Source organism: Pongo abelii, chromosome 19 (assembly GCF_028885655.2).
Source record: "Pongo abelii isolate AG06213 chromosome 19, NHGRI_mPonAbe1-v2.0_pri, whole genome shotgun sequence".
In the NCBI taxonomy this organism is placed as follows: Eukaryota; Metazoa; Chordata; class Mammalia; order Primates; family Hominidae; genus Pongo; species Pongo abelii.
The window spans coordinates 42,623,660-42,642,788 of record NC_072004.2 but is presented as its reverse complement, the minus strand read 5'-3'; the positions used below and the strand labels follow the sequence as shown (position 1 = coordinate 42,642,788).

Here is a 19,129-nt window from a genome sequence, read left to right as displayed (position 1 = left end):
TCACTCACACACACACAAAACTAGACCCAAGTCCTACCTGCTTGCTACCTGTCTTCTTGCATTAGGGGCCAGTTCACACACGGGTGTGCTGAATGGGCCCACTGGACAGAGGTTTGACAGAAGGTCCCCTGGAGGAGATGGCTTAGCCTGGGTATATAAGGCAGGTTTGTCTGAGCTCCCAGAGTCTCAGAACCCGAGGCAAGCAAATGGGTCCCAATAGGATTCTCCCAGGAAATATTTTCCCTGTGTTTGGGGGCCTGGATGTCATCAAGACACAGGCCCAGGGTTGGACAGAGCTGGTGTGCAACATCGCCTGAGGTCTTGGCAAAGAGCCTGCACCTGCTTCCTACACAGCCAGGGCCAGGCTGGGGCAGGTGGGCCTTCCTCTTGGGTGCACCCACTGGCCATGCCTTCCCCACTCCCTATCCTACCTCAGCCCTCCAGCCCTGCATCTAGCCTTCCAGCCTCTGCTGGGGAGGGTGCTGGGGTAGGTGGGGTTCTATTATGGGGTCTTTTGCAGACCTATCCTCTCAGAGGTAGGTGTTGGCTGGCCCCCTGGGCCCGGCCCCAAGAAGAGCTTTGTTTTTTTTTAATGAGACAGAGTCTCACTCTGTCACCCAGGCTGGAGTGCAGTGGCACAATCTCAGCTCACTGCAACTTCCACCTCCCAGGTTCAAGTGATTCTCCTGCCTCAGCCTCCTGAGTAACTGGGATTAAAGTTGCCCACCAGCACACTCAGCTAATTTTTGTATTTTTAGCAGAGGCAGAGTTTCACCATGTTGCCCAGGCTGGTCTCGAACTCCTGATATCAAGTGATCCACCCATCTCAGCCTCCCAAAGTGCTGGGATTACAGGCATGAGCCACTGTAATCCATGAGCCATCCAAGAAGAGCTTTCTTTTCTTTTCTTTTCTTTTTCTTTTTCTTTTTTTTTTTTTTTTTTTTTTGAGACAGAGTCTCACTCTGTTGCCCAGGCTGGTGTGCAGTAGTGCAATCTCGGCTCAGTGCAACCTCCACCTCCCGGGTTCAAGCAATTCTCCTGCCTCAGCCTCCCTCCCTAGTACCTGGGATTACAGGTGCCCGCCACCATGCCCAGCTAATTTTTGTGTTTTTAGTAGAGATGAGGTTTCACCATTTTGGCCAGGCTGGTTTCGAACTCCCGACCTCAGGTAATCTGCCTGCCTGGGCCTCCCAAAGTGCTGGGATCACAGACGTGAGCCACCATGCTCAGCCTTCATCCAAGAAGAGCTTTCTAAGCAGAGGCCCCACTTGTGGCTGCTCTGGGACCTGGGGATCTTGTATGTGCTTTTGGCTCCCACATCTGCCCCATCTCTCTTGAGATAGTGCTGCAGTGACACCAACCCCACCTGGAGGTGATACCTAGGGGGTGAATCTGAAGTGGGACTGAGTGAGCCCCTGACCCTCCAGAGACCACTCTCCAGGACCAGCAGTGCACACAGCACCAGGGCATGCTCCATTTTGTCACCTGTGGAACTCAGGGACCCAAACCACTTGGCATCTCTTTCAGCCAGGGACAGATTGGAAGCAGAAAGTCACAGTCTGGACAGGGTAGCGACTCCTTCTTGTGTGAGGAGATGGGAGTGCAAAGAGGGAGTGAGCAGACCTCAGAGGCAAGGGGTGTGGGGGAGGGCATCCCCTCCATTCCTCTGGCCAGGGCAGCCCCTTTCCTGCATCTCTTTGGAAGTTCTCCTGGGAAGAGGCCCTGCCCATCTGCTCCTCAGCCTCCCCAGTGGGTCAAGAAGTTTTCCTAGATGCCTCACTCTTTGGATTAGAAACTTCCCAGTTCTGGGTGAGGGTGACAGGGACGTCACAGGCCCAGGGCATCTGCCATCATTGTGGCCTGGCCATTTTGCTTAGGGAGAGGAGGCCAGAAATGAAAGCTTGGTAGTGAGACCACAAGGCACTTGCTTTATTGTTCCAGGACAGGGGACAATGACAAGCCATCGCGGGATCTGCTTATGCCTCCTATGAGCCTGGGGCCAACTTCTGGAAGTTCTTGTCACCCCCAGGCCCAGGGTGGGCTGAGGTTCCCCCTTGGTGGGGTCAGGCTCATGGCAGGCACCTGGGCCACACCCCGCAGGGCCAGGGATATCCCTTGTGCTTCCCGGGCACCCTAGGTCTGCCAAGCAGTCAAAGCGGGGGTGCTTTGCATGGGTGCTTCCCTGCCACCCTGTGCCAGGCTTTTCTCCTGAATGCCCAGGTTGCCTGAGACAGTTGGAAGTAACTAACAGGTGCTCCTCAACTTACGATGGGGCTACATCCGGAGAAACCCATCATGAGTGGGAAACATTGTAAGTCAAAAGTGGTTTTTGACTTTTGGTGGTTTAAATTTACGATGGGTTTGTTGGACATAACCGTATCCTAAGTCGAGGAACATACTGAATGTGTATTGCTTTTGCACCATCTTAAAGTTGAAAAAGTGTAAGTTGAACCATCATAAGTAGAGTTAAGCCAGGACCTAAACTATGTGAACTTTTCTTTCTGGAGGAGTGAGATTGTGGTGACCTGGAGGGGGCCCTTCCTGCACCCGGGGCTGGGGGAAAAGGACGTGTTCAAGTTTCCGAGGGCAAGGGCTTTTCCAAACACTGCTTCGGAATTGGGCTCAGTTTGGTGCCCGGGTAGATGTTGCCCCTTCTGTATGTCACCGTGGGGAAAGCTGGACAGAGCATGTACTAAGGATGGGTAGAACCTGGCTGAGCGGGTGCTGCCAATTAGCAGCTCCTGGGGGAGTCCACAGACAACCCAGGGAGGAGCTCTCTATCTCCTCCTTCTTGCTGGGCTGTTGGGATGAAGATGGGGGAATAAATACAGGGCGCTTCTGGGAAAGAAAATGACGATGGCACCAGGCCTGCAGAGCATGTGGATGTCAGAATGGGGCTCTGGGGGGATCTTTGGCCTGGCACAGGGCCCTGAGCTTTTGGTAAGCAAAGCCCTCAGCTTTCAGTTGCCCCAGAAACGAAGTCGGGCTCTCAGTGATGGAGTGCTTGGTTCCTCTGGCTGTAAGATATGTGGGTGGGTGTACATCTGAATAATTCGTGTGTGTGCACGAGGGCTTAAGTGTGGATGAGTGTGAGCTAGGGACAGTGCATTTTCTTCTTGCCCAGACACTTGCTCTTTGGGGGCCCTGGGTGAGGAGCTGGGCCACCACATGGCAGAAATGTGTGAGAGGCAGCACCCCGGGTGATGTCCTCTGTGCCTCCAGCTACCAGCTAACACACACGTTGGCTTAGTGGCATAGGGGACAGGTAGTGTTTTCCTTCCTTGACCTTTAAGGTGAGCCCTATGTGGGCGGCCAGCCAGGACTTCCAGACCAGGCAAACGCTGGAGCTGACGATGCTGGGCACAGCTCATGCCAGGGCCACGGGCTTGGAGCTGGGGCTGAGGTACACAGAGGGGCCTGCAGGGGCCGTGGGGGGCGTGGGCTCCAGCTCCATAAAGGCAGAGTAGAGGGTGGCGAGGTGCAGGTCACCCAGTGCCCCAGAGTCCCCACTGCCCGGGGGTGCCAAGTCACCTGCCCCACTGCCTGTCTCTGTCAGACAGGGCCCAGGGGGGAAGCAGTGAGGTGGTGGCTGGGGTGGCAGCATCGAAGATGATGTTGGGGATGAGGTCACCAGTACCAGGGGGTCGAGGGCCAAGCTGTCATCCTTCAACTGTTCCCACAGGTTTCCTAGATGGGGAAGGAGGGAACAGGTGTCACTGGGAGGCACCGGAGGAGCCCTGTTTGGCCCCTTCTCCCTGTCAGTTATCATATGCTGCAGAGAGCAGGGGTCAGGGTGACATGTGCTGGGAACAGAGCCTGGCACTAGCTTGTGACCCCAGGCAGTTGCTGAACCTCTCAGCCTCAGATTCCTCCTCCCGTGTAGCACAGTCTGAAAGCCATTGATCTAGATGACCTCTGTGGTTCTTTTTGGGGGGTGGGCATTGGGGAGGGGTTGATGCCTGCTGACAGCGTGGATGCCAATGTTGTGCACTCCGGAGTGAACCCTGGCTCCTGCCCAGTCTCCCAAGGAAGGTAGATTTGCAGCCCAGATCAAGGAGCTTCCGGCAGTGTACTCTGGACCTAAGGGATGGATGGGCATGACTCCCTGGGTCTCCTCCACTGCAGGGCCCAGGGAACGGGAACAGAGCCAGGATGCACACCTGAGTCCGAGGAGCAAACAGTGCTGCCACCTGTGGACCGTCATCGTGGCTGGCCAGGGCCTGGGGCTCCTGCACTGGGTATCCAGGCTGCAAGCTCTGGAGAGAGAGGGCCTGACTAAACCCTGGATTGGATTTGGCTGCCTGGGTTCCAGTCCCAACTCTCCCTCTTTCTAGCTAAGTGACCTAGAGTAAGTTCTCAAGCCTCTGTGTGCCTCCACGAAGCAGGTTTAATAATCCTTCCTATCCTCTAGGCCCAGATGAAAAAGCGCGTAGAGAGCAGCCAGCCTGATGCCTGATGCTAGCAGGGGATCAAGTAAATGTTTTTCATATCCCACATGCCTATAGCTTCCTCTGAGGCTGATTGAGCCCTGCTCCCCACTTCTGGACCGGGCTGAGGATCTATGTGCACTTTTCTAATAGCTTCCCAAACCTGGGCTGTCTCCCTGTCAGGTTGGGAGCTCTCTGAGGACAGACTGCCTCCATCAGCTTGTGAATGTCCCCCACCCCTGTGCACACAGAGTCTGAGGCCTGGATCATCACCCCGTTCCAAACCTCCTGTGGCCAGTATCAGGGCCTGGGGTGCACTGGAATTTAGATGGGAATGGGTGGGCTTAGCCATCTGCAGAGATGGAGCAGCCAAGATGGAGTGGAATGGATAGAACCCTCCCCAAACTCCTATCTCCAAATCTCTCCAGGACTTGCCCAGCTCTGAGACTCTTCCTCTAGGGTAGAGTCCCTCTCCTTCTGCTTTAGAAGATGAACTCTGATAAAAGGCAAATGCATCTGAGAATGTTCAGGCTACTGGTCACTCACAATCGAGTATAGAATAGAACATGGAGCCCTTTGCAGTCTATCCAGAGCTGAGAGTGGTTTTTTTGTTTGTTTGTTTTTGAGGCGGAGTCTCACTCTGTCACCCAGGCTGGAGTGCTGTGGCACGATCTTGGCTCACTGCAACCTCCGCCTCCCGGGTTCAAGTGATTCTCTAGCCTCAGCCTTCTGAGTAGCTGGGATTACAGGTGCGTGCCACCATGCCCAGCTAATTTTTGCATTTTTAAATAGAGACAGTGTTTCTCCATGTTGGCCAGGCTGGTCTCGAATGCCTGACCTCAGGCAATCTGCCCACCTCAGCCTCCCAGAGTGCTGGGATTACAGGCATGAGCCACCGTGCCCTGCCAGGAGTGGTTTGATGATGAGGTCCATTGGACCATGTTTGGAGCACCAGGAGGAGGGAGACAGGGGCAAGGACATCCCTCTTTCCCCATTCTCTGGATGGCAGAGAGCAAGTGGGAAGCTCCCCCTGCCAGGTCCAACCTCCTCTGCTTCAGTTGACCAGAAACCCAGCCACTTGCAGGCTGCAGCCTGGAGACTTGGAGAGGATGAGTCCCACTGCCAGGTGCCCCTCTCCAGTCGTGTCCCACCTTCCCTTTCCCAGCCCCAGCTCACCCTGGAAGTCGAAGTCAGTGAGTGAAGGATTGATGGCATCCAGGTCAGTGCCAAGGTCTCCATCTGGCAGCAGGGTGTCGTGCACAGTCCTGGCTGGGGAAGGCTCGGCCAGTAGCTTGGCACTGTGGCTAGGTGGGGTGTGGGCAGGCAGAGGCGAGTCCTGGGGGGTGCCTGGCTGGGCCCGCAGCTCAAGGTGCCCGTCCGGCTGTGGGAACAATGGCTGCGGGGGTCCAGCAGGGGCCAGGCCTGGTGAGAGGTGCAAGTATGTCTGCCCATAGCAGGAGGGTGCATGCCCCACAAGTAGGTCCTGCAGGGGGTTCTTGCCAGGAATGGGGCCTGGAGCTGGGTGGAGTGAGTGCAGTGGTGGGGAGAGGCCAGCTGGGGGTGCCAGGGGCTGGATGGGGCCTGAGCCGGACAGCCCAGGGGGCGGACAGCCCAGGAGTGGGGAGCCCAGCTTTTCTCTCTTGTCTCCAATGAGGCTGTCCAGCTCTTCTGAAAGGCCCAAGAGAGAAAGAACACCATGAGACCTCCCTCCTCCACAGCCTTCCCCAGCCTGGAACCCTCACTCGGGGCCTTGCCTCATTCTCTGATTCTCTCTTTTTTTTTTTTTTGGCTCATGGGTACCCTGGGCCCTTCCTTGCGTGGCCCAGCCAGCCTCACCTGGCTTGGCCATGCTTTTGCGCACAGCAATGGGGTCTTTCCTCTTCCACTTTTGCAGCTCCTCTTGCATCTTGTCAATCTTGGCCGGATTGAGGGCCCACAGGCAGCCCTTGCGGGAGGAACTTCCCGATTTGTTCTCCACCTTCTCGAAGCACTTGTTGAGGGATAGGTTGTGCCGGACAGAATTCTTCCAGCCATCGGGTGCTGTCTACCGGAACAGAGCAAGACAAGCATTCAGGCCAGGCTCAGGGAGCCAGAGCGGGCTTCAGGTCTGGGTTCTAGAACACTCCTGTTTCTCCTCTGGGACAGAGCTGCCGCCCACTCTGGGGCTTGTTGTCCTCCTCAGCACCCAGCCCTTGGTTGGTACCCTTCGGTGGTAGGGGAGGGATGAACAGGAACCTTGACCCCAAGTTATTTTCATCTCAAATCTGCCTTCATCCCACCCGCATCCCTTCCTGGCCCCTCAGAGGACTGCCGAGGTGATTCAGAAAGCCAGGGCTGGTGGGCGCTACAGAGGCCTTCTGGCCCACAACACTCTCCCATCTGAAGCTGAGCCACTCCCCACTGGGTCTCCATGCCTGTGCTTGGACCCCTCTGCGGAAGGGGGACTCATTACTCTGAGGTCTTGTGGCTGGCTTTAGACAGGGGAATTAGGGGAAGAATCCTCCTCTCCTGGGGTCTGCCTTATCCCCTCTGGGACTAACTTGGGAGAAAAGAAAGATGGGCGAGGTTGGTGAGTGTTTGGGTGTGTGTGGTGTGTGCATTGCACATATGTTTGTGTGTCTAAGTGGGTTTGGTATATGAAGGGACAGTGCATATGAGCATGCACATACGTCCCTAAGTGTGTCACCCTGGTATAAGCAACGTCTCCTGGATGCTCTTTCGTGGGTCCATGAATTCCTCGACTGAGAGGATGGCCGTGTGTGAGAAAGTCTCTCTGGGTGTGACTGTGGGTAGCCATGATTGTATGATGTGTGGGTGTGAGTGTTTGCATGAGTGTGCCCAGGGGGCGTGCCCTGGTGGGGAGGTCAGCCCTCAGGCAGTGGGGGGGGGGGTGCTCGTGCCAATAGAATAAACACCCATTAGGAGGCCTGGTCATGCCACCAGTGCGGTAATTGTGCCCAGGGAGGGTTGTAAAAACCATTAGGCTGACTCAGTTGGGTGAGAGGCGGTGGCGGGAGTGCCAGTGGGCCCCCTGCCCGCCCACCTCCAGCTCTGTTCCAGGCTCTGTGACAGCCCTGAGCTCAGCAGGGGCTGACTGTGGGTAGGGCACTCGCTCTGGCCGCTCTGGCCGGTGGGGCTCCTTCGCCCTCATTCCCTGGCCCCTCCCCCTTTCAGCCCAAAGTTTCTGCTTAATGAGGGGCAGCCACTCCCTCCTCCTCAGCTCACTTGCCCCAGGGAGCAGCCAAGATGAATCATGCCCAGCAGAACTGGGTCCTGATGCCAGCGTCACTCCAAGTGGCTGGCAGGACCTGGTGCAGCCTTTCTTGGGGGCAGCTGGCCTGGGGCAGGTTGCTGGTTGAGATGACCCCTAAGGCTCCCAGGGTCACCAGGGAGGATTCTTGAGCCACCAGACCAGCCAACTAGGGATTCACCTTCGATTCCCACCACAGTCTCTACTAGGAGTTAAGGCCACGTTGCCCCATGGGTGGAGTTAATGGGCACTGGGGCCTTTTATGGCCCCATAAATCTGTGACTTTGGGATGCCAGGGCAGCCCCCACCCCAGCCACTTCCTGTTTGGAAGAGGGATGGTCAGCACTAACAATTATGTCCAGTGGCTGGACACTTCCCCAGTCCCACATCCCTGACTCATGGGGCTACGGGACGCCCACAGCAGCTGCCTTGGGCATGAATGCTGGCCACTCCAGGGTCCAGTCTATTCTTGCCCAGAAAAATGATCTTCAAAAGGGAAGTGAGAGATGGAAAGAGGTGGGGAATCTTTGAACTAAGGAATTTCCTTAGATGGGTCACAGGGGAACTGTCAGAGTCAGAAGGAATCTATGTGCCAACAGATCTGACCCACTTTACAGACTGGGAAACTGAGGTTCAGAGAAGAAAGGGCCTAGCCCTGGATCACACAAGGAGGCAGTGAAGGAGCTTAGCCTCCAACTCTGTACCCCAGCTAAGGGCCCTGCCCAGGTCACCCCATGGGGCCTGTCTCACAATCTGGGGCCCATCCCATCCTCACAGATGCTTTCTCTCTGAGATCAAATGTAAACTCAGGAGTGAGGGAGTGATGCAAGTGGCTAAAAACACAACTAGAACCAAAGGGAACAAAAAGCTGTTAGACCTCTTCGCTCCTCAGCCCCATAAAACAGGGATTACATGGCTCCCAGGAAAAATAATTAAGCCAGGAAGATGAGATGTGAGAAGGGGGTGGGTGCCAGGCCAGGAGCTGGTGGGGAAGGAAGGCTGAGAGGACTGGGCTTTTCCCTCTCTCTGCCCTGGCCCCTTGAAACCCTAGAAGACCCTCCAAAAGCTTTAGGGGTTAGGGAGAGTTCAGCCCCTGACCTGCTAGGGTATGGGGGGCAGCCCTGAATTCAGGCTTTGATGCTTCTTGAATTCCAGGGATGACTCACCTCCCTCCCTCTTTCCCTTCCAGAACCTCTGGTGGATCAACACACTTTTCCACTCCTGGCCAGACCACTCCGGCCATCTTGCCCATTCCCCATCTGATGGCAGCCCCAGCAGGATAAACTTATTTGAACATGAAGGGACAAATTATCCCCAGGCAGGACCATAGACGGCGGGGGCAGGAATCACCCCCTGGCAGGTGGAGCTGAGTTCTGGATTACCTGGGTCTCAGCAACTGCCCACTGCCTGGGTGACAGATGAGATTTGTGACTACTAGGGCTTGGAGAAGGCACTCCTCACACACAATCTCTGGTCTCCCTGACACCCATCCCAGGAGAAGGGGGTCTGTGCTGGAGGGTCTAGGTGGCACACAGAGAGGGGTGTACAAAGCCAAATAGCTTAATCCAGTAACTGATCCCATCTACTGTGCGACCTTGGGGGAATAGACCACCCTGTCTGATGTGTTTATGCACCTTGGGAGAAGAGCCCCTGTCCTGCCTCTAGAGAGGGAGCTGGGTAAGGCTCCCAGAAGCCCCTTCTGTGAATGATAGAAATGAGATTCTGCCCAGGGGGTTGGGGGAGAGTCAGGTGAGCCAGCCTGGGACACTCAAAGACTGGGAAGCCCACACCCCGCTTTCTGGCAGAACTGCAGCTGAGCCTGCCACCCACAGAGGCAGATCCTAATCTCACCTTGGAAGGCAATGGCTTCTTCAGCCCCAACCTCCCAGTCACCATGGCTGACCAGCTTCTCCAGCCCCACAGCATCCCAGGGGTCAGGATAGCAATAGTGTCTCATTTCTTCTCCAACTTTCTCTTCCCACTTGGGGTAGGTGGATGCTCCCTGAGGCCCATCGGTGCTACCATGTCCACCTTTCCCAGCAGAAGGTCTGACTCCAGTCTGCTGTGCAACCTTGGATGAGCCGCTTGGGCTCTCTGTTCCCTGCTTGGAGCCCCTTTTGTAGGAACTCTGTCCTTCTGAGGTGGAGACAACGGAAATCTTGGTGGGGGTAAGCCCTTTCCTGGCTTTCGTTCTAATTCTTCTCCCACCTCCAGACTGAAGCCTCTGCTCAGAGAGGCCTGGCTTGTCCAGGACTTGGGGGTGATGGGATGGGGAGGAATCTTGGGCTCACCTTGAAGTAAGGAAAGTGCTCCGTCATAAAATTGTAGATCTCGCTGACGGGAAGGCTCCCAGTTTTACTGTTCTTAAGGGCCATGAAGATGAGGATGCTGAAGACAGAGAAAGCCCCTGAGAGTCTGAACCTCTGACTGGGTCCTGAGCCCACCCCAAGCCCCCCACCCCTGGTGAGAGGCTCTATGGGGTTGGAGTTGAAAGGGGAGGGAATGAGAAGGTGTCTATTGAAGTGGACACGGAAGTCAGGAATTACAGATGCGCAAGGGTCTTGTGGAATCTGAGAAAACTGGGTGGCCATCCTGGCCTAGTTACTCTCTGGCTGTGTGACCTTGGGTGAATGACTTACCCTCTCTGAGCCTCAGTTTCCTCAACTTTGAAGTGAAGAAAGTAATAGCTACCTCAGAGTTGTGAGGATTAAGGATGGTGCCTGTCACATAGAAGGCACTCATTAAATGGAAGCTGTCATTACTAGTCAGTCCTCAGCCAATTGCATGAATGTTGGAGAGTAGGGAGGGAACTAAGTTTTCTTGAGCCTCTGCAATGTACCAAGCACAGTACCTACATTCTCTTACTTAATCCTTCCAACAGCCTGAACTGCTACCTCAAACCCTGACATTTTTTTCTTTTGAATCTTATAAGTCTTATATTTTTATTTATTTTTTATTATACTTTTAAGTTCTGGGATACATGTACAGTACGTGCAGGTTTGTTACATAGGTATACACTTGCTATGGTGGTTTGCTACACCCATCAACCCGTCATCTACATTAGGTATTTCTCCTAACGTTGTCCCTCCCCTTGCCCCCGACCCCTGACATTTCTTTTTTTTTTTTTTTTAAGAGGAATAAATAAAGGCTAAGAGAGATTAAATAACTTCCCTGAGGTTTCATGCTAGTCAATTCCAGAGCTGGGCTTGAACTCATTTCTGCTGAACTCCAAGGGCTGCGTGTAGGTCTTTCAGTGAATGACCCTGCCTTTCACAAAGCCCTTCTCTGCACTCCTGGCTGATGCTTAAGTTCCTCTCCCTTCCCCTCAGCTCACACTAGCTGATGACCTGATCCCATGTAGGGCCTGACACATATTTGGTCAAGTGTCACTGTTGGTTGGATGAATGAAAGGACAGATGGAAGGATCTCCCAGACAGGCTGGGTCTGCTGACACTTAAGAGCCCAGCCCCAGAGAAGTCCCACCAGATCTGGCAGATGGTGGATAGCCGAGTCACATCTGCAGGCCTCATCCCCCATTTCCTTCCAGTAGAGCTTTGAGGGGGGCTTCCCTCTGTTTCCGAGGAGGCACAGGGAAGGCAGCAAACATCCCCCTTAAATTCTCAGATCCAGGCCCTGGGCCCTAGGAGGTGAGACCTTGGCAGGCTCACCACAGGGCACCAGCATCTGCTGAGTCAAGTCACAAACATGACTCCCCAGGCTTAGACAAAGAGTCAGAGGTGATCTAGACTATGCCCCTGCCTCCATGCAGGAACCCTCTCTCCAGCATCTTCTGGAAGCCCACTGGTATGATTTCCACCCGCTGCCATTACTGGTAGACCCAGAGGATTCCATGCCTCAGCGTTCCCAGGGGCCCTCTCACTCCCCTCCTCCTTCCATCCCCGGAGAGTGGGAAATGTACCTGTAGGAATAGATGGGTTTTGGGAAGAGAGGCTGGTGCCCATCGGTGCTGGCCTGGGGTGCCATTCGCTGGTACGGATAGTGTGAGGAGCCCAGGTAGGGTACGGGGTAGCTGCCGCCACCTGGCGAGTACTGAGGAGGTCAAAAGGGGCAGAGTGATTGCATGGTACCCAGCCTTTCCCAGGAGGGCTCCCCTCACCATTTATAAACATCCAGAGAAGGGGCTCAGGCCATATTCTTCCCTCCCGGGTCATGGGCCCCATCACCCCCAGTGCAGAGCTGTCTGAGGGGCTGTGAGGAGATCCACACCCTGTAATTAAGGATCTCAGAAGCCTTAAAACCCCCTTCCTCCAGCTCCTTCCCCTCAGCCCTTTCGATGCTCTGGTTGCTACGGTGACAGGATCCTGCAGGGAGAGTATGAAGTGAAGCCCTCGGCCCCTGCACCCTTCCAGGAAGGTGCTCCCGGTGCCCGTGCATCTCCTGGAGCAGCTGGGCCGGAAGCAGGATGTCCAGCCTGGGCGTTTGCTGGGCACTGCCACCTTTTATGAGTTTCAGTGGCTCTTTGAAAGGGCCAGTCATGGTGGTGGACAGGTCGGGGTAGGAGGTGGTTTTACGGCAAAGGGAGTGGCTGTGGTGCCACGGATGGTGTTTTATGGGGGATGGGGGTAGGAGACTCTGACTCCCCCAGCTGCTCCAGGCTGAAGAACTCTTTCCAGGTCACCCAAGAGACATTTAGTGCCTGAGTCATCCTCTGTCCAGGCTCCATAAAGCCCTGGGTGCGGCCATCTTGTTGAGAGGGGGTGCTGACTGCAGAGGCCATCAAAGCAGGGCCAGGCATGGTGAAGTCATTTAAGGTCTGGTGGCCCCTTAGTCCTTCTGTGGCTCAATCTCTGTCCCTGCCTCAGGGACATCCTCTACCCTGGGTCAGACCATGAGCCTCAGGATAGCTTCAGCCATTCCACCCAGGCCCCTCATGGCAGAGAGGATGTCCTCTCATGCCTTCTCTTTACTTCCCTCTATCTCTTTCTTTTCCCTGCAAAGCTGGCAGTCTGACCCAGCCCCTCTCCCTTGCCTTCCTCCCTGGCTTGGCTGAGATCAGGGCCAGTGCCAGAGAGCCGGGTGCAGAACCTGCTCCACAGGCAGGGCCTGTCTCAGTGCCAGGCTGCAGGTGGATGGAGCTAGGCGCTGGGCAGCCACTTGCTCTGTCTTGCCTGGTGACTCCTGGGAGCTGCCTGGCTGCTCTGGGGCTCTTTTCTTTCTCCTTTAAAGCTCCTCCATCCCATGCCAGTGTGGGGCAATTACTTGGCATCCTATACACTTGGGAGGAGCTGAAGCTGGGAAAGGAGGAAAGGGCTGAAGATGATGGGGACTTGGAGTCTTCTGGGTGGGAAGGTCTCCTAAGCCCACACTGGGTGCCCACCCTTTCTAGGCTAATAGAAGTTGGAGGCCAAGGTCACATAGCAAGAGGGTGGCTGACTATACAGAAGCCCTTGTTCCTCGACCTGCTCGGCCTGTGTTTCACACCACACACTCCTCTTTGCCCCTCTCTCTGTCTGGGGCAGCTCTCCTCCTTCCCCCATTTCTGGCTCACATCACAGCTCTGCCTCCATCTCAGCCCCACACTCTTATCTGAGGCCTCTCAGGCCTTGCCAGGGACTCAGACAAGCCCACCCCCGGAGGAGGGCAATTGCTTCTCTTCCCATTAACTACTCCCGCCACCTGCCGTGGCCAAGCCTAAGGTTCAGGGCCCTGCTGTCCTTACCTGCCTATCCTGGTGAACACACGCCATCACATAGACACCCACACACCACATACACACACACGATATCCTGATACCTGGGGGAAGCAGGCCCACTTGCCCCAGACCCACCTGGTGGAAGGGGGGCTGGGAGGAGCAGTACATATGCTGCAAGGGAGGCTGGTAGCAGAACATCCCAGCACCACTCTCCAGAACTGGGGGCTTGACCTTGACCTCTGAACCCTGCTGGAAGAGAAAGCAGATGACTAGGTTAGGCCTTATTTTCTCCCTTCCTCTTTCCTGTGTCTTGAACCTTACATAAAAGCAACCCCTATTCTGCCTCCCCCAAAGCTTATTCCTGGAGAACAACAGAGAACAGAGAAGGGCAGGGATTTTCCCAAGGGAACTCAGCAATTTAGTGGTAGAGCCGGGGCTGGAACTGACAGCAGTCCGTACCCCTCCCCTCACGGCAGGGGAGAGGCTGAGGCTGGGCTGTCCTGAGAAGTCAGGGAGACTTGTGCTGGGGTAGGGACAGGGATCTTCTGGAATAGCACAAGGGTGCGGTGCTGACCTCACTCAACACGCCTGGCTCAGAGGCCTCGGACCCTCCGAGTAGGTGTGCAAAGGACAGCAGGAAAAGGTCACAGCTCCAGAACTCTCCCTGAGGATCCATGGTGAGGGGAGCATGGGTAGTGGCCAGACAGGCTGGTCCAGCTGTGGCCCTGGGTCCCTTCTGTTTCCTCCTCTGTACAGCCCCAGGAAGCTCCAGCAGGATCTCTGGATGGGGCTAGTAACTCCTCTCTGCTCTGACTCCTGGCCATCCCTGATGCAGACCTTTTGCTCCCTGCTCCAGGGAGTCTACACAGTTGCTGGCCTGCGTGAGTCCTGTGGATGCTCTCATGCTGGGCATGGCGAGCCTGCAGCTGCTGCTAGCCATGATGGCCAGACTCCGCCTTCCCATGCGTGAGAGGCCGGCACAGAGTCCCAGGGCCAAGTGCAGAGCTGTCCCGTGAGTACGGATAGGAGGGTGTGCAGCTAGGCCCTGGAAGGTGGACAAGCCCTGGAGGAGGCGGACTGCGCTTCCTGGGGTTACCAGGGGCCTTGGGAAACCAGCATCTGGGCCCAGAGGGGCAAATCAGCTGTGACCTCTCTCTGGGTGTGCCCTGGGGTTGTTGATGCAGAGATTACCATAATCATAGAATCTCAGGCCTAGAAGGGCCAAGAGCACTTGTGTCCAACCCCTTCATTTGACAGATGATGGGGCTGAGCCCAAAGAGGGGAAGCAATATGCCCAAGGTCACCCAGCGAGTTGACCAGATAGCTGTGTGTCTCTGGAGTTCTTCTCCATGTGTGGGAGGGTGAGGGTGTGAACTCCATCTCAGCCTCACCGTTTGCAGGCTAGGAGACACCTTGGGCAAGTCACTTGGCCTCTGTGAGCCTCAGTTTCCTCATCTGCAACATGGGTATGGTGGGAACTTTCTAGAGTGTTGTTGCGGGGATTAAATGGGGGCACTTGAAAGAAAGCACCTGGCAGAATGATTGGCAGCTGTTATTGAGTGGAGGTTTGGGGGCAGTAGCTGAGATGATGGTGCCCTATCTGTAGGCTGTGGTCGTGTTTAAGGGGCCTGAGAAGAAGCGGTCAAAGGGCCAAAATAAAGTCCTGTTTTGGCCACACCTGGTAGGACCCAACCGCCTTCTCCATCTTCCTTCTAAGCCTTTGTTGTGGTGGCTTGGGGCTGGAATGGGGGCCTGTTTGAAAGCAAGAGGTGAGGGGGGCTGGTGGGCATGTGGAGGAGGCACTGCTGAGGCTACGCCCACTCAGTCACTGCCTCAGGGACCTCCAAACCAGAGCGGGGGAGCAGGGAGCAAGTTCCCTTTAGCTTTTCTCTTCCCTAAGCAACAATCCCATGAGACAGGTAATGTTGACCTTACTTTTCAGATGAGGCTCAGAGACATTAAGACTTGCCCAGGGTCACACCGCTTATGGAGGTCAGGCTACGGAAGGACATGTTAACCTTCCAAAGTATTTCCAGGAATACACCCAGGCCCCACTCTGGGCAAAGAATGGGGCCGGGAAGGGTCCCTCCAGACTTAAAGTCCTCTCTCAACTCTGTATGCTAAGGCTGGGGAGGGAAAAACTGTGTACTATGGCTCCTCCCCAAACCCTTTTTCTTGGCCTCTGGAATGTGTTTTTCTTGTCACATTTGCATATGGGCGTGCAGGTCTGGCTGGAGATTCTTGACACTTAAACAAACAGTGAGAAGTCACACACTGGAATCCTGACTCAGGAGCCTCTGGGAAGCTGCCAGCTTCTTTAGCCTGGCCTACCTCCCCTCCCGCCCCCCTCCATCCTGGCCAGGCCAACACCCCCTTCCCAGCTGACCAGGAGGCCCCAACTCTCTGGTCTTGAGTGGCAAGGTCTGCAAAGAGAAGGTGGGACTTTGGTCTCAGAGGACTGACTCTTTCTAGGCTGCTAGGAACTGGGACAGCGGGGAGATGGGACACTTGCTGGCCACTAGTACTCACCAGGACTTGGGGGCCATGCTCCTGGCTGGGGTAGGGGAGCCCGTTACACCAGGCCTCTGCTGAGAAGCCAGGCAGGAAGGCCTCGGCCTCCGCCACGTCCACTGGGATCTCCTCGAAGGCCTCCAGCGGCCCTGGGGTCTTAAAGGAGTGTCCATTGAGGGCCAGGGTGGTCTCGGCCTCTGGGAAGACGTCCTCATGGAAAGGCCGCTTGTATGGGTGGAAGGGCACGTGGCTGCCCTTGAGGAATCGCCCAGGGCTGCTTGCTGGGGCCTCCTCAAAGCCAAAGCCAGGATACTTGTCTGAGGGTGAGAGCCTGAAGGGGCCAGGGCCAGGGCCAGCTGGGCAGTGGCCCTGGACTTGCTCGGGCCCTGGTGACGCAATGCGGGGGCTGTGTGGGGGCAGTGAGGGTGTCCTCTCTGGAGGGCCGTCGGACACAAATGACGAGCAGCTGAAGCCGGCATGCTTCTGGGTAGACAGAGAGTAGCGAGCCTGTGAGTGGAGGCTGAACCAGGCCTGGGAACTGGCTGGGTCCCTACTCTGTTCTGGGGTAAAGGGGGTCTATGGCTGAGCTCTGGGAAGACCCTAAATGGTGGAGAAGAAATAGCCTGCCCTTGGGAGCCCCGATTTCATGAGGGCACCCTGCCATGAAACCTGGGGTACCCCAAATCTGATGGGGCTCACAGCCCTGGGACAGGCTCAGACTGAAGGGATGAGGAGTGACCCCTCTGGATCTCGGGGTCCCTGAGGACTTGCTTGCTGGTGGAGGGGACAAGACAGGCCCTGGGAGGTCCCTGGGGGCGGTAAGGTGACTGGTCTTCTTGTTGCCTGGGCAGCCGCAGGCCTTGGCCTAAACCCAGGCCCAGATGCCAGGTACTTACACTCTGTGGGGCAGGGGAGCCTGGGAGGCCCGGTGCCTGCATGAGGTCCCCTTGGCGCTCGCCCTCCAGTCTGGTGGGGCCCGGCAGTGTGACGTCAGACTGCGGCGGGGGTAGCGACACCATCACCCAGTCCTGGCCTCAAAGAAAGCCGTCTGCCATGAGAGTGAGGACCAGCATCCAGGGGTGACCAACCCAGGTTCACCACCTCCACCCCAACCCCATCCTTGGGCTGGGACCCTGCCTCCAGTCAGCCATCTGATGAGAGAGAGAGAGAGAGAGAGAGAGAGAGAGAGAGAGAGAACCAGACAGAGAGCGAGAGAGAGAAAGAGAAACAGTCTGGAAAAGCAGAGCAGAGAGATCAGACCCCTGTGGAGAAAGGGCAAAGTGAGCCAGGTAGGAGCCTCAGGAGGGGCTTGGCTGATCTCAGGCTGCGGCTGCAGAGACTGACCAGTGAAACCCTGGCTCCCAGCTGGGCCCTGCCTCTGCCTCCTCAAGATCGGTCTCCTGTGTCTACAGAGGAGGGCCTGGAAAGGTGACCACAGCAGGTGGTCTCCATTCAGTGACTGGGCAAGTTGGTGGTCCTGAGGGGAGAGTGAGCTGGTGCATGGGTCAGACTCATGCTTGGGGTGGGAGCAACCCCCTCCATGCAGGTGAGCCAGCCCTCAGCAGAGGCTGGTCCTGCAGTGACCCTCAGGTCAGCCTGGCTGATGTGACCACAGTGTGTAACTGGGGACCCAAAGGCCCCCGGTTGCCTGGAGGCCCTGTGAGCCCAGCGGGCCCTGAGGATGTCACCACCCACGCTGCAGCGACTGGCAAGTGCTGTTCCACCTCTGTCCTCCAAACTCTAACCTGTGACTTTGTGCAGGCCACTGCCCCTTTCTGAGCTTCAGTTTCCCCATGAAGACCTAGAGGCTTGGGTACATGATATCAGAGTGCTTTTTCTGCTCAGACCTTCTGCAATCATAGGGGAACCCTGTCCCTAACACAGTGGGGTGGTTAAGAGGACTCAGGCCTCAAAGCTGGGGTTGGCCCTTCCTCTCAAGCTGTGCCAGCAAAGCTCTCTGAACTTCGGCGTCATCATCTAACTGGGAGAGTGACTGGCCCTACCTCACACAGACGTCGTGAGTGTCAAACAAAATCACGCGCAGAAAGCATTCAGCACAGTGCCTGGTGCACAGTCAGTGCCCCATAAATGCCAGTTCTCATTATGAATATTATTGTGAGTGTGGTTCTCACTTTTTTTTTTTTTTTTTTTGAGATGGAGTCTCTCTCTGTCACCCAGGCTGGAGTGCAGTGGTGTCATCTTGGCTCACTGCAACCTCCGCCTCCCGAGTTCAAGCAATTCTCCTGCCTCAGCCTCAAGAGTAGCTGGGACTATAGGCTTGTACCACCACACCTGGCTATTTTTTGTATTTTTATTTTTATTTTTATTTTTATTTATTTATTTTTTTGGAGACAGAGTCTCCCTCTGTTGCCCAGACTGGAGTGTGGTGGCATGCTCTCGGCTCACTTCAACCTCCACCTCCTGAGTTTAAGCGATTTTCCTGCCTCAGCCTCAAGAGTAGCTGGGACTACAGGCACATGCCACCACGCCTGGCTAGTTTTTGTATTTTTAGTAGAGAAGGGATTTCACTATTTTGGCCAGGCTGGTCTCCAACTCCTGACCTCAGATGATCTGCCTGCTTTGGCCTCCCAAAGTGCTGGAATTACACCCTAGCCACCGTGCCTGGCCTCTCACTCTTACTATCCTCAGCTTTTTGCCTTCCTTTACCACCTGCAAGAGCAATTCCTCTTAAATGTACTTCTCTTTGCCCAAGTGGCCTCTGATAAATGCTACAGTTTGCTGAGGGTCTGCTCTGGGCTGGCCACTGCGTGAATGATTTGGATGGTTTTCTCATTGATCTATCAGAACAACCCTGTGAGGAAGGAGCGTTATTGACCTCACCTTCCAGATGAGGACGCTGAGGCTCAGCGGGGTTATGTGACTTGCCCAAGTCACCCAGGGGCAAGAACTCTGGTCTGTCTGACTGTAGACTCTGCACTCTGCTTATGGTTTCTTCACCGGGTGGGTGTCAAAGTTGGGGTAGGCTAAGCTGGGAGGCCACGCATCAAGAAAAGCATGAGGTGTACACTCACCCCTTCTACCCAAGACCCCCTCAAGCCAGAGCAGGGCAGCTGTGCTGTTCCCAGGCCGTGCTCTTTCCGGAGCTCTGGGAGGGAGAGGTGGCCTCATTGGCCCCGTGGTACCCAGGCTGGAGTTGGCACATCTTTGCTGAATAAACCATCAATAAACCTCATTTGACAGAGGGGGTAGCAGGGAAAAGGAGGGGAGGCAATTTGCCCAAAGTCCCACAGGATTTGCCCAAAGATCCCACAGGGGATCAGTGGTGGA

General features: G+C 55.6%; 1 protein-coding gene across 2 annotated transcripts in view; it reads right to left on the bottom strand.

The window, feature by feature from the left end:
- Positions 1-1,905: 1,905 nt before the first annotated feature.
- The window catches only part of FOXN1 (forkhead box N1), a 31,223-nt gene continuing 13,999 nt past the window's right edge, over positions 1,906-19,129 (bottom strand). The window contains exons 2-9 of one of the 2 annotated variants that reach the window (XM_024235452.3): positions 16,738-16,874; positions 15,860-16,324; positions 13,466-13,576; positions 11,597-11,727; positions 9,969-10,065; positions 6,264-6,471; positions 5,604-6,095; positions 1,906-3,687 (exon numbers count right to left, since the gene is read on the bottom strand). In XM_024235452.3, coding sequence (XP_024091220.1) covers positions 3,368-3,687; positions 5,604-6,095; positions 6,264-6,471; positions 9,969-10,065; positions 11,597-11,727; positions 13,466-13,576; positions 15,860-16,324; positions 16,738-16,860 — 1,947 coding nt within the window. In that variant the 5' untranslated portion in view covers positions 16,861-16,874 and the 3' untranslated portion in view covers positions 1,906-3,367. Of the gene's footprint in view, positions 3,688-5,603; positions 6,096-6,263; positions 6,472-9,968; positions 10,066-11,596; positions 11,728-13,465; positions 13,577-15,859; positions 16,325-16,737; positions 16,890-19,129 lie in introns of those variants that run through there. The other variant, XM_063719018.1, reaches the window with a different exon arrangement.